The 15,547-nt window shown below is 48.0% G+C and overlaps 1 protein-coding gene and 1 pseudogene across 1 annotated transcript; one reads left to right on the forward strand and one right to left on the reverse strand.

Moving 5' to 3' along the window:
• Window positions 1–388: 388 nt before the first annotated feature.
• Window positions 389–15,547, reverse strand: part of LOC149367578 (ADP-ribose pyrophosphatase-like) — a 246,244-nt pseudogene continuing 231,085 nt past the window's right edge.
• On the forward strand, window positions 13,851–15,312 carry LOC149367579 (uncharacterized). The gene has a single exon (XM_089567381.1). It carries the CDS (start codon window positions 13,992–13,994, stop codon window positions 14,988–14,990), a length of 999 nt encoding a protein of 332 aa, XP_089423507.1. The 5' UTR covers window positions 13,851–13,991; the 3' UTR covers window positions 14,991–15,312.

Here is a 15,547-nt window from a genome sequence, read left to right on the forward strand (position 1 = left end):
ATGTTGACAACGCTATTTTTCCTAGCGTAAGCAAAAGCACGCAGTCTAATTTCGAAAAACAACGTACGTAACGCGAACGTACGTAAAACCTCGATTTGAAATAGCGTTTGGCGCATGCGCACTCGAAAGACGCTATGCCTTTGCGTATCTCTGCGTCCGCTCTACTAAAAGTCTCTAGTATTTCAGCTGTGGCAGTAAAGATCAGTCGCTGCGTACTCGTCTCGGCCTCGTCGCTTGAGCTGTAACGACAATGGCATATCAACTTTCCCAAGCTTACACCTCGTCTGCATTGCTATTATTTCGGAAGTCATTCGCCGTAGGGAGAAAGGAGGTGATGCATCCTTGAAAGCTCTTCACTCTCTGCTGCATGGTTCCCACTCTCATGGTTCTAAAATGTAAGCATGCTTTGGAAGTTCCAAACTTCATTGAGCAAGTTGCTGTGGCCAGAAGGCAGCTTCAAAAAAAGGTCGTCTGTTACGAGCCTCCAAATAACATTAGGCTGAAAGGGAGAGAGAAAGAGGTCGTAAGGAAAGTTTCTATCGGTGCATCACTGGTTAAAGCAAGTGTACGTTGTGCTCGCACAACCGAATGTGCTACCCATGAGGAGAAATAAGGCCCAGTGCAGTAAACGTCTTCCCACGAAACTGCTCTTCGTATTCAAGGTTATAAGCGCCTTCCATCTGAAAACACCAAGTAGCGATGAAAAAAAATCATTTCTTCCGCTTCTAAGCCTGGTAGTTGTGTTCAAGAGCATCTACTTTTTAAGATAATAAAGTATTCGTTAAAGTTGGTATGGTTGTTTATACTACTCTCTTATTTATTTATTTATTTATACATATAGCAGCGCAGCTATATGCGCTATGGCAGGAGTGGGAAAAACAAAAAGCAAAATACCAAAGGTAACAAAATACAACAAAATGTACAAAGTGAGCACAATAAAGTTCAAAACACACAAAAAGTAACAAACAAGAAAGGAACTGTTAATGGCACGGTAGGAATATTCAGGTATGTGTCTTCAATGGCAGTTATAAAACTTTAAATTGGAGATGAACGAATGGATCCAGGTAGAGAATTCCAAGCTTCTATTGAACGGGGAAAAAAACTGAATTTGAACAAATTAGTACGTGCAAAATATGGTATCAAATTTAGCTCGTGATGACTTCTTGTAGATGATAATGGTGCATAGTTAATGCAGTGGTTAACTGAGAGCCTTGCCGAGGAATTGACGATACAATGTAAGAATTTTAGTGATTCAGTGTGGCGACGGGCGGAGAGGGTGGTTAAATTCAATGAGAGAAGTGTAGAAGAGGGTGAGAAATCGCGATCATAACGATGACATATAAAACGCACAGCTTTTTTCTGGACTGCTTCTAACATGTCAATTTCAAACTGCTTATACGGGTTCCACACTACAGCTGCGTAATCAAGAACAGGGCGGATTAAAGTTTTATACAGCAGTAACTTTGTGTCTTTTGGTGAATTTGGTAACGTGCGTCGTAGATAACCTAGTTTTTTTAGTGCTTTATTACATACGTAATCAATGTGATTGGACCACGACATGTTATGCGTGAATATGATGCCAAGATATTCATACTGAGAAACCCTATCTACCGCACGGCCATTGAACGAGTAATTAAAAAGGTAAACGGAAGACTTGTTACAAAAGGACATGAGGACGGTTTTATCAAAATTAATTCTCATTTGCCAGGTGCTGCACCAACTACAAAACCTATTAAATGACTCTTGCAGATGACGATGATCATTAGGGTCATTAATTACTTCGTATAAAACACAGTCATCAGCGTAAAGACGAATGTTAGAAGAAATGTTATGTGGCAAGTCATTTATATATATTAAAAAGAGTAGCGGTCCAAGGACGGAACATTGAGGCACTCCTGACGTCACATCAACAGCAGCGGAATGAGAAGAATCTGCTGCTTTCTACAAATCACGAAAATCACGAAGACAGGAATGAAACGCAACCATTCTTATTTTCCACTAGTTTCTACTCTTGATCAGTGCTTCTTTCTCGGCTTCTGTTTGGTGCTGTTTCCTCGGTCGTACTTTCATACGAACTATACCAGCCAGACCGCAAGGTTTTTTTTAATGAAATTGTTTACTCCAGTTTCTTAGTGAGAGCTACGTAATGCTCTAAGGCAATGAATTTTTCTTTGGTTCGCACATATTTCCGAGGCAAGGCGAAATCGATCCTGGGGTGGTATTCTCCCGGTGTCGCCTTTTGCGACATGTCGCCTTCGCTCATTGGCTCGAGCCGCGGTGACGGCGGCGTGACGACACGGATCCGCCTTCCTGCAACGTCATCGTGACGTCGACCAAATTTACTACGCCTAGTCGAACAACGGAATGCGCTGAAGCGATTCGTGCGGGCTATGGTGCGGGCCACGGGCTAGGACGCCATGGATCCCACTCTCTTTGCCTGGTTTTTGAGCCGCGAGAGTGCCGTGTGCGCGGACACCGCGACCCGTTTGCTTTCACCGACGAAGCTTTTCCATGTCGACACGGCTATCGTGCGAGTCGGCACACGACAACACTGGGTCTCCTTTCCTCGCACTCCATCGGAGCGAGCAGCAGTGGAGTGATTCTTGAGGCGCGGCCAAATTACCGTGTGAGCTGGGCTGCCACTCGCCATGCGAACTTCCTTTGCACCGTCGTAAACAGCCGATGAAGCAGATGTTGCCCGCAGCGACGAGAAGGAATTATGCTGCTTGAAAAAAACAATAATCTCTGCTATAATTAACAACTACTAATCAAAGATACGAAACTACAGCTGCTAGTGAATCAGCAGTGGTAAATTGTCGCTTCTCGGAGTGAATGAAAGCATCGCAGACGAAAGTGCCGGTGGCGTTTTCCGTTTCTTCGAGCAACTGTACGCACTTTTTTAGGCCCCGCCCTAATGCGACATGCCGCAAAAGGCGACACCGGGAGAATACCACTCCTAGTTGGCCCCTCACTGACATCTTAGCATGTCTATAAGCACGCGGAATGACGATAAATTATTTACCAACACATCAATTTGCGTTAATAGTGAGTGATTACTACACAGCTAGGAAGCCTTGAGCACTGAGAAACTATTCGAAATAGTTGAGGCTCAGAGGGACACGGCAGGAAAGTCAGCACCCCCTCCATACCAATCACAGAATCAGAAGTTGCTTCGGATATGGCGGGAATGTATTTTCCGCTTTGTTTGTCCTTTTCGTCCCCTTCGGTGGCAGCGCATCTGAGAACAGAGTTTTCATCTTTGCTGTTTTGTGTTTACCTGAGCAGGCTTGTGAGGGAAGCCGACACTAAAAACCAAGGAAGGCTCAGGGGAACTTTTTTATGCGAAGCATACTACTAGAGGTACACTACAGCCCTTCGCCGTGGTTACACGCCGTGCATACCACGTGGTACACTGACGTCACACCACGTGACATACCACGTGACACATGACGTCACGACAGAGGAAGACAGAGGTACACTACAGCCCTTCGCCGTGGTTACATGCCGTGCACACTACGTGGTACAGTGACGTCACACCACGTGACATACCACGTGACACATGATGTCACGACAGAGGAAGACGGAGGTCCGCCTCGCGCCGTCGCTGTGGTTGCACGCCGTGCAGAACACGTGGTACAGTGACGTCACACCACGTGACACATGACGTCACGACAGAGGAAGACGGGGGTCCACCTCGCGCCGTCGCTGTGGTTGCACGCCGTGCAGACCACGTGGTACAGTGACGTCACACCACGTGACACATGACGTCACGACAGATCGCCGTCACGCGCTGGGAGAGGGAGAACGATGCCATCGCACGGACACCGGAATGTCCTCGAGCGGCATTCCCGCGCATTTCGAACGCGCGTTCACACTCGGTGTAGGTGAAACGCTCGCTCCACCGGGCAGGCAGACGCGGCTTCCGTGGCAATCCAGGCGCTCACCCAATGCGCGTCTCGGGGTTAGTCGGCGTTCCGCTGTAGCCATGCCGTTGTCTTCCCCCACGACGAAGGCTTCTAGTGGTTGTATTAAAATGACCAAGTATTCAACCAAGGAAAGCCATGTATTACCAAGCCTAGCCAACAATATGCTTCGCATCTGACTAGGCTTAACCTTAGCTAAGCCTCAGCCATTTTAAAACGAGAACTTACTAGTGCAAGTAATTAATGTAATTAATGTAAGTAATGGCTGAAAGATAATTGATTACGAACTGCAAAAAACGAAATAACACAAGTTGGATCTGGACCTATGACATCCGTTGGTGCCGTACCCATGAGCGACGGCTGTCCAACCTACTTTCGGGAATATTTATGAAGCGTGCAACAAAATAAGGAAACTGCTCACCAGTACCGCCCTCGTTCATAGCGGCACACTTCGAACGGACGGAAGGAACGATGGACGGATGGATGGATGGATGGATGGACGGACGGACGGACGGACGGACGGACGGATGGATGGATGGATGGATGGATGGACGGACGGACGGACGGACGGACGGACGGACGGATGGATGGATGGATGGATGGATGGATGGATGGATGGATGGATGGATGGATGGATGGATGGATGGATGGATGGATGGATGGACGGATGGACGCACGGATGGATGAATGGACGGATCGACGGACGGACGGATGGATGGATGGATGGATGGATGGATGGATGGATGGATGGATGGATGGATGGATGGATGGATGGATGGATGGACGGACGGATGGATGAACGGACGGATCGACGGATGGATGGATGGATGGATGGATGGATGGACGGATGGATGGATGGATGGATGGATGGATGGATGGATGGATGGATGGATGGACGGACGGACGGACGGATGGATGGATGGATGGATGGATGGATGGACGGATGGACAGATGGACAGATGGACGGATGGATGGATGGATGGATGGACGGACGGGCGGACGGACGGATGGGTGGATGGATGGATGGATGGATGGACGGACGGACGGACGGATGGAGGCGTCCCCTTAGAAACGGGGTGGTGGCACTTACCACCATGCTAGTTTTAATGTTTATTTCTATTTAATTGTGTTGTAAATTGCGATTAAAGTTCGCAATTTTCATTCAACACGGTTTCCTAAACTTGTGTGACCCTATGTCACCTCCCTAACACATCCACCACAGCCACAGCTACCACAGCCACCAATCTTCCAATCGTTTTTTGCTCACTTCCACCGCAGATTTATTGACATGATGTTTCTTATCTCTAAACCTTAGGGCCCAGTAAGAGTGACTTTGCCTGCATCGACGTCCGGATGGATACCATCACATTTGAGTTTGAGGGACTGAATTGTTTCTACAGATCTGCCACACACCGCACAAGTGTCATCTTCGTTAAATTTTTAAGCATGAAATGCTTTTAGCTCCCGTTGTCGGCAGTGTGGTGACGTCACGCCGAGACCGAGAGCCATCATCCGGGCACTGAAATCCACTCATCCGGGCACGGAATTCCAGTCATCCGGGCACTGAAATCCACTCGTCCGGGCACTGAAATCCACTCATCCGGGCACTGAAATCCACCCATCCGGTCACTGAAATCCACTCATCCGGGCACTGAATTCCAGTCATCCGGGCACTGAAATCCACTCATCCAGGCTCTGAAACGAGAACATCCGGGCACCGTACGAGACTTAACGAGATTTAACGAGACTCTCTAAGCCCTCCTACGCGACCGGCATGCAAGCGCCGGTTGGTCTCAAAATGAGACAAAAAATAACTGCTGCCAGTGCCTTCTCAATGTTTATCAAGATATCAGTGGAGCTGTGGGTTTGATAATGCACGGAATTAAAATTTCTGATTTCTAATAACGCGTGCAAAAAGCACATAAATGCCACGTTACACTTCGTTGCCATACGTGATCCGGGGGAGAAGCGCTGCGTTCAAAGGGCAATGCATCGCGCCGAACGGGTGGTGGCGTTCCTCCCTTCCTTTACGGTGCGGTTCGGGTGTCCACCGAGATGGCAGAGAATTACTGCGCCATTTCCTTTCCTCAAAAAACCTTGCGTTCAAATGGCAAGGCATTGCGCTGAACGGGTGGTGGCGTTCCTCCCTTCCTGTACGGTGCGGTTCGGGTGTCCACCGAGATGGCATTAGGCCCGTAAACATTTCATGCTTACTCTACTCTCGTTTACGGGAGAGGCAGAGTTTTTAAGCATGAAATGCTTTTAGCTCCCGTTGTCGGCAGTGTGGTGACGTCACGCCGAGACCGAGAGCCATCATCCGGGCACTGAAATCCACTTATCCGGGCACTGAAATCCACTCATCCGGGCACTGAAATCCAGTCATCCGGGCACTGAATTCCAGTCATCCGGGCACTGAAATCCACTCATCCGGGCACTGAATTCCAGTCATCCGGGCACTGAAATCCACTCATCCGGGCTCTAAAACGAGAACATCCGGGCACCGTACGAGACTTAACGAGATTTAACGAGACTCTCTAAGCCCTCCTACGCGACCGGCATGCAAGCGCCGGTTGGTCTCCAAACGAGACAAAAAATAACTGCTGCCAGTGCCTTCTCAATGTTTATCAAGATATCAGTTGAGCTGTGGGTTTGATAATGCACGGAATTATAATTTCCGATTTCGAATAACGCGTGCAAAAAGCACATAAATGCCATATTACACTTCGTTGTCATACGTGATCCGGGGGAGAAGCGCTGCGTTCAAAGGGCAAGGCATCGCGCTGAACGGGTGGTGGCGTTCCTCCCTTCCTGTACGGTGCGGTTCGGGTGTCCACCGAGATGACATTAGGCCCGTAAACATTTCATGCTTACTCTACTCTCGTTTACGGGAGAGGCAGAGATTTTTTTTCAGTAGCTGCCTGACCTATCTTCAAAAAGTGGGGCACTGCCTCTTGAGTTGTCATAGGAAAATTTTTTCCTGATCTGCCTTTTCCAGTATCGATATAGTTCTACACTACGATTATTTTCCATTGAATTAATCCAATTTTTACCCTCCGCGTTTTTGACGTGTCGTTTAATGCTCTTTCTTTCTCCGTACACGTGTCCAGCATACTTACTGGTTAGTTTTGTAGTTCTTTTCCATCACTATGAGTCAATGCTCTTTCTGTATGATATTTCCAGCGTTTCCTTACTTCTTGGGCCAACCTCATGATCAGCTAAACTGAAATTTCGTCCATCCCTGTGGATGTGGATTTAGGAATATTCGCATCCTCCTTTTTCCACTTAAGGCTAGTGAATTCTAAGCTGTTCTCCATTGAGCTGTCCTGTGTTGCTCTCTCATCTGGGGAGATTACGTTATCGTCGTTCCTAAATGTCTTAGCTATAACTGACGTAATGTAGTTCACAGCGTGGTGCCTCTGTAAACATTTGCCCACAACATCTTGAATCTGTTCCTCCTTTCTTTGACACGTTTTACCCAGCTAGTTGATAAGGTTCCAGAATTTTCTCGGCCCCACTTTATTTGCATCGCGATGAAGTTCGCCTGCCAGTGATCAGAGAACTGCGTTATTTTAGCCTGGACAAGGACCTGAACTTGCTGTTTCTTTTGTCTATATTGTTATGTTGCCCGAAGGCTAGTCACAAGCAAGGGTGACCGGGCCGCAGAGCGAACAACACAGGAGGCACCGAACAATAGCGCGCGCACACCAATCAGGCACTTCCTTCACATCGTCTTCTGTGAATATCCGTTGCATGGCCCCCCGTCCGGAAAAAGACCGTCACGAAGTGCTGGATGACGTTGAGGGGCATGGCGAGACGTAGGCTTTCAGACGAGAGACGTGGACGACATCACGTTCAAGGTGGCGGGAGGAAGCGCGCGGGAAGGCCGGAGCGATCTCGTGACAGCAGTTACCTGGCGCAGGACACGGTACGGGCCAACATAACGGGACAGAAGTTTTTCGGAGAGGCCGACGCGGCGAGATGGGGACCAAAGCAAGACGAGGGATCCAGGAGAGAAAGAGGTTGTGCGGTGACGATGGTTGTAGAACTCCTGCTGGGAGGCCTGCGAGACGAGAAGTCGGTAGCGTGCAAGGTGACGGGCGTGGTCAGCAGGGGCAATGGCGTCTTGGGCTTATTCAGAGGACGGAGCAGCAGGAGTAGGCAGCAGCGTGCCCAGAGGCAACTGGGGCTCGCGGCCGTATAAAAGGTAAAAAGGGGAGTAACCAGCAGTATCATGGCGGAGGAGTTGTATGCGAAGGTAACATACGGGAGAGCGAGGTCCCAGTCGCGGTGTTCGGGGGAAACGTACATAGCGAGCGTATCGTTCAGAGTGCGGTTGAGACGCTGAGTAAGCCCGTTTGTCTGCGGGTGCTAGGCGGTAGTGAGCATGTGCGTAGTAGAGCAGGACCGAAGAATGTCGTAGACAACACTGGAAAGAAAGCAGCGGCCGCGGTCGGTAAGAAGTTGGCGGGGAGCACCACGGTGCAATATTAGATCGTATAGCAAAAAGTCCGCAACATCTGTAGCTGTACTGGTTGGCAGTGCCCGCGTGATCGCGTAACGGTTGGCGTAGTCCGTGGCAACTGCAACCCATCTGTTGCCGGAGGTGGACTCCGGAAACGGACCCAGAAGATCTAAGCCGACGCGATCAAAAGATTCTGGGGGCACGTCAATAGGTTGAAGTGTGCCAGCTGGGAGAGTAGCAGAGCGTTTCCGGAGCTGACACTCATCGCAGCCTGCGATATAGCGGCGTACGGAGCGGAACAGGCCGGGCCAAAAGAAGCGACATCGCGCACGGTCGTATGTGCGCGATACACCCAAGTGGCCAGCAGGGGGAGATCATGGAGTTCATGAAGGATAGCAGGACGAAGTTCAGTTCAGTTCAGTTTTATTCCTTAAAGGCCCCCTTTTCAGGGGGTGTTACATAAGGGGTGGGAATACACTTGAAAATGTGAAAAAAAAACAGCAATGATTAACATTGAAGATGATTTGTTACACGCGCTTGAAAAACAGATGGCGAAGCGATGACGACGATGTCATAGGGAAGGCCGTTCCAGTCTGAAGCTGTTCGCGAAAAGAGCGATGCAGAAAAAGTAGTAGTGTGCGACGATGGGCGTGCAACTTGCAGTGGATGACTGGTGCGGTGAGATATGCGTGCTGCGGCTGTGATGTACGGTGCTTGATTCAGGGAAGAATAAAAAAACCTGTGAAAAAGAGCGAGGCTAGCGATGCGGCGACGAAATGAAAGGAGTGGCAATCCGGATTTCACTTTCAAAGTTGAAACACTGGTGTCGTACGAGTATGAGGAATGAATGAACCGGACGGCACGATTTTGAACAGATTCCAATGCAGTGATTAGATATACTTGATGTGAGTTCCAGATGGCAGATGCATATTCTAATTTTGGTCTTACCAATGATTTGTACGCGAGCAGCTTTACCTCAGGTGGGGCAAGACGGAGGTGACGCTTCAGGAAACCTAGTGTTTTATTTGATGCTGAAATGATGTTACTGATATGAGCGCGCCATGAGAGATCAGGAGAGACGGTGATTCCCAGATATTTATACGATTCTGTTAGCTCAATCGGTGTATCAGAAACAGAGTAATAAAAACGATAAGGGTTACGACGACGAGAAAAAGACATGAGTTTGCATTTAGTAGGATTAAGGGACATCAACCAATTATTGCACCAATTTAATACACTGTTAAGATCTGCCTGAAGGGTGTGTTGATCATCGCGATTGTTAATGGTACGGTAAATGACACAATCATCGGCGAACATTCTAATGCTGCTGGAAACATGCACGGGCAAGTCGTTAATATATATTAAGAATAAAAGGGGACCAAGGACAGATCCTTGTGGGACACCGGATGTTACTGGGACGGACTTAGACAGGTGGCCGTTAACATAGACAGACTGCGAACGATTAGTTAGAAATTCTTCAATCCATTTTAAAATATTAGCGTGTAGGTTGAGCTGCGAAAGTTTTAGTAATAGTCGGCGGTGAGGGACCTTGTCAAAGGCTTTCGCAAAATCTAGAAAAATAGCATCGGTCTGCATGTTACGGTCGAGATTAGCATGTAAGTCATGAAGGAAGAGTGCTAGTTGGGTTTCGCATGAGAGGCCCTTGCGAAATCCGTGTTGTGAAGGATGGAAAAATTCGTTTGCGTCAAGGAAGTTCATGATTTGTGAGTATATGACGTGCTCCATTATTTTACACGGTACGCTAGTTAAGGAAATGGGGCGGTAATTCAAAGGTGAGTCTCTGTTACACTACCCGATTTGTAGACTGGAACGACCTTGCCCTGTTTCCAGTCAGCTGGAATGATTCCTGAAGACAGTGACTGTGAAAAAAGAAGACATAAATAGGCTGCGCAAATAGTGTTCACGTTCTTCAAAAGTTTTGAATTAATTAGGTCTGTACCAGCTGCAGACGACAGTTTCATATTATGAATTATGGATGAGATGCCTTGTTCGCTAAAGGCGATAGCCGGCATGAAGGATTCCAAGTTAAAGGATGATAAGTGTGGAAGCGCGTCAAACTCGGTGGTGAAGACAGTTGCGAATGCATTGTTAAAAACATCTGCACAGTTGTTATCAGCAACAGGTTCATTCAAGTCATTCGTTAACGTAATATGGGAACGGTGCGTAGGATTTAGGACCTGCCAAAATTGCTTTGGGTTGCTTATTAGTAGGTTTGGTAAGTCGTGGTGATAAAATGAGTGCTTGGCATCACGAACTGAATGTAAGTATAATTTTTCGATTTGGTAATATTTTTCCCATGCGGCAGGTGTGTCTATGTGTTTGGCGGAGCGAAAAAATCGTTTCTTTTTGTTTTCTAGTCGTTTTAAGGGCCGAGTAAACCAGGGTTTATTGCGGTTAGTGTGAAAAGTAATCGTCGGGACAAACGTATCAGTTAGACTGTTTAATTTGTTCTTGAAGATTGACCAGTTTTCATGAATTGAGCGAGTGTGAAATGCGGATTCATATTCGGGAAAAAAAGTGCTAAGATCTTCAGTTATTGCGTTGTAGTTTCCTTTATCGTATAGACGTATTGTTTTTTCAGATGTCTGTTTTTTAGTAGAGTGAAATGAAAATAGAGCATGTATGACTTTGTGGTCACTGATTTCCGGAAGAAAACTGATAGATGTTAATTTTTCGGGGCTATTGGTTAATATCAGGTCGAGTGTGTTTGCTGATTCTTGTGTCACACGGGTTGGCTGTTCCAGATGGGATGTTCCAGATGGGCTGTTCCAATTGGGTAAGGTTAAAATTTAGACACATTTCGATAAAGTTCTTTGCCTCTGCATGGCATGTTATTTCAGAGCTAGATAAGTTCTGCCAGTCGATGTCAGGGTAGTTAAAATCACCAAAAAAAAGGATGTAAGCATTTGAATATGTGGAACGAAGTTTATGAATGGTATTATTGAGATGACGTGGGAAGTCAGGATTAGTCTGTGGAGGTCTATAGCAAACGCCGAGCAGTACTGTTACGGGGGCAGTGCGACAAATGAGCCATAATGATTCGATGTCGGAAGTGACGTCAACAACAGAGCAAGATATATCCCTATGAATTGCAGCAAGGACACCGCCCCCCCCCCCCCCCGCGAATTTTTCCGATCATTTCTATAAACATTAAAATCAGGCAAATCAGTTAGGAGTTCAGCATCTGTTACATCACTATTTAGCCATGTTTCTGTTAATATGAGTATGTTGCTCCTGGATGACGAGATGATGTTTGATACGAGTTCACGTTTAGGAAGGAAGCTTCGGATGTTAGTGAATATTATGGAAAACGAAAGAACATTGCGGGGCGTGGTGGGTCGACGTTTTGTTGATGGTTGGTGAGTGGGCAACTGCTACGCGACTTCTCTAACAGTATCAGACGATGCGTCGAAAGTGTAGTGTTTTGATCCTATATGCAGTGTTTTGAAGCGTAAAGAGTACTTGTCAGAGTGTGCTTTGGCAAATGTGAGCAATTGCTTCCGTGCGTGTTGAACGGGGCGGGAAACGTCTTCACCAATACTGTGCTTGGTGCTTGGGGACAACGAGTAGGAGGTTGGGGCCATCCGGATTGATTCTGCGGCGATATAAGATTCCGTCAGAGAGCACAAAGCGCCAGATCGAGGGATCAGACGGAGTGGAATTGCGGCGGTCGATAATTGATCGCAAATCGCCATCGCGGCGCTGTTCTTCGCCCATGTTGGCAAAGACAGAGATAGAAAACAGGTCGGCTTCGGTGGCAGTGCCAATCAAGTCACACTGACCAATGGGGTAACGGGAGAGGCAGTCGGCATCTTGGTTTAACCTGCCAGACTCGTAAGTCACGGTGTAATCATAATCTTGCAGACACAATGCCCATCTCCCAAGCCGCCCTGGAGGGTCCTTCAGAGAGGCGAGCCAACATAGCGCATGGTGGTCGGTTTTAACCGTAAAAGGGCGGCCGTATAAATAAGGACGGAATTTGCCAACTTCCCAGACAAGGGCTAAGCACTCACGTTCTGTAATGGAGTAATTGCGCTCGGGGGCAGAAAAAAGGCGGTTGGCATCGGCGATGACACGGTCCTGAACGAACAGTCGCTGAGAGAGCACAGCGCCGATGGCGTAGCCACTGGCGTCAGTACGGACCTCGGTGGGGGCTGCAACATCAAAGTGCGCCAAAACTGGTGTGGTGGTCAGCTTGGCGATCGAAGTGGAGAAGGCTCGTTCTTAGGGAGGTCCCCAGACGAAGGTGGCGTCTTTCTTCAAAAGGTCGGTGAGGGGACGGGCGAGGTCGGCGAAGCTCTGAATGAATCGACGGAAGAACGAGCAGAGCCCCAAGAAGCTTCGGACGTCGGGGCAAGATCGGGGAAAGGGAAAGTCTTTCACGGCCCGGATCTTATCGGGATCAGGGTGAACCCCCTGGAAATCAACGATATGACCCAAAAGAGCGATCTGACGTCGCGCGAAACGGCACTTCGAGGAGTTAAGCTGGAGGCCGGCGCGACGAAAGAGGGAACGAATCTCGGAAATGTCTGCGAGGTGGGATGAAAATGTAGGCGAAAATACAACGACGTGGTTGAGATAACACAGGCACGTGGTCCACTTAAATACCTGAAAAAGGACGTCCATCATGCGCTCAAATGTGGCTGGCGCGTTGCGTGGGCCAAAAGGCATTACTTTGAACTGATATAGCCCATCAGGGGTGACAAAAGCTGTTTTCTCACGATCCTTCTCATCGACGGCAATTTGCCAGTAGGCGGAGCGAAGATCTATGGAGGAGAAGAATTTGGCACCGTGCAGGCAGTCAAGGGCGTCGTCAATACGCGGCAGGGGGTAGACGTGGGAGACACGGTAGGGCCTGCGGCGAATGGGAGGGGCATCACCGGTGTCAATGCGGTGCGTCACAGCGTGAGTTTGGCCCAGTGAGGAGTTGTAGAGGCCAGAAATGTCGGAAAACGACCGGAGAAGGTCACGAAGCTGGGAAGTTTGGGCGGGGCGGAGATCGGTGGGAATCATGGTCGTGAATGCGTCTGGGTCTGGTGGGTCGCGATCAGGAGAGGCATCTAATGTAGCCACATGGCACTGGGCGAGTGGGGACAACGTAGCGACGCACATGCCGGCTGGAAGCAGCTGGGAGGAGAAGCCGAAGTTCAAGAACGGTAGAGACAGGTTGTTGCCTGTGACGGTGGCGATGGTATGGGGCAGGGAAACACTGCGGGTCAGTGCGAGGTCAAGGATTGGCACAACGATGTAGTCACCATCGGGAACAGGGCGAGAAGGTGTGAGGGAAACGAAAGATAAGGCCTGAGAGGGCAGGTGGGCATAGTCGGGGCAGTCAACCGGAGCGATGAGTCGATGGGGTCGGGATCGAGTTGGGGAAGCTCAAGGCGATGGACACCGGGGATCTGCTTCACAAGCATTCAGCAGCAGTGGCACCGCAGGACCTACTATCCGTGCCCTAAAAACATCACCTTAATTTACAGGTTGGTTTTTTTTTTCCTCCTTTTCCCCTTGAAATGCAACTTTAGCTATTTTTTTTTCTGGTAGCCGCTGCTGCTGACTGCTCGGTCTGTCGTGACAAGTGAAAAATGGCTGACACATGTCTTGCATGCAACGAGCAGTTTTCTGAGGATGAAGCGTTTCTGACATGCTCAGAGTGTTGTTATGTGTATCATCTTGGCACATGTTCTGGGGTAAGTGAAGCCACATACAAGAAAAAGGCAGAAACTGCAAAAAAAGCATGGAAATGCCCAACATGCGAAACAGCTAAGGCTCGAAGCAACCATAGTGGCAAGAAAACAAGCGAGGAACCGGAAATGAATCTTGGAAGTGAAATTACAGATGTTCGTCTCGTGCTCACAGAAGTACTTGAGATCAAATCGAAAATCGACGCACTAGGAGAGATAAAGGCCACTGTGGATGGTATTGAGCAGTTTATGCAGGAAATGTCCACAAAATACGACGAAGTTTTGTCGAAAATGAAGCAACAGGATGCAGATATATCTGCCCTCGGAAAGCGTGTGGAAAAACTCGAGGTTCTGGTAGCAGAACAAGAAAACCAGGAATTAAGGCAACAAGTTAACGAACTAGAGCAGTACAGCAGACGCCAAAATTTAGAAATACTTGGGCTGCCCCATCATGAAAATGAAAACCTACTGGAAAAGCTTAATGTCTTGGCCACTGATCTCGAACTTCCGCTGCTTTCCGAGGCAGATGTTGAGGCTGTTCATCGATTGCCCTCACGGTCTATCAAGGAGAGCACTAACAACGCGAGTGCTAGTAGTGACAGTGAGGTCGGGGAGAGTTTTAAGAAGGTTACACCTGTTCTTGTACGCTTCCTATCCCGTTCAACCAGAGACTTATGGCTTGCAAAAAATGGACAGCTAAAGGAAGCGAAATCTAAAATCTTCTTCAATGAAAACCTGACAGCACAGAACAAGGCGCTCTTTTGGAAAATGAAAAAAACGGCCAAGGAAAAAGAGTATGAGTTTGCCTGGTTGAAGAATGGAAAAATGTTTGTTCGTCGTGGCCCCCGCAGCCGAGTTATCAGGATTAGGACGACTAACGATCTGGATAAGATACGTTGAGTAACAGGCCGTATGCACACCACGGTAACTGATAGCAGCACCCTTGAAAATGACAGCCTCGTTCGCATATTCTTATCATGATGCTGATTCGTTTAAACATTCCAAGCGTCTACGAGAAAAAAATCAACTTTCCTTATTCCATCTCAATGCGCAAAGCCTTCGGAATAAACAGGATTCTGTAGAAACCCTCCTAAATGCACTAGACCATAAATTTGAATTTTTAGCTTTCACTGAAACTTGGTTTACCAATGATTATGATGTCATACAATTTCCAGGATACAAATGCGCATCAGTTTCACGGAGTAATAAGAGAGGGGGAGGTGTGGCCATTTATGTAATGAACCACCTAAACTATGTCACCATTTCTGAAGGAACCAGCGCACAAAACACAACGGACAAGAAAAAGGTGGTACACGACGGACAGGAGCGCTGAACTTACAACTTTATTTCGGAAGTAAAGATGCAACGTATATATACAGCCATGTCAGGGAGGCGTGTCACACAGGGAAAGCAAGAACAAGTGAAATCTACAAGGTCATGATGAGAGAAGCGGCACA

The sequence above is a fragment of the Amblyomma mixtum genome, chromosome 1, assembly GCF_055824585.1.
Source record: "Amblyomma mixtum isolate Tamu chromosome 1, ASM5582458v1, whole genome shotgun sequence".
In the NCBI taxonomy this organism is placed as follows: Eukaryota; Metazoa; Arthropoda; class Arachnida; order Ixodida; family Ixodidae; genus Amblyomma; species Amblyomma mixtum.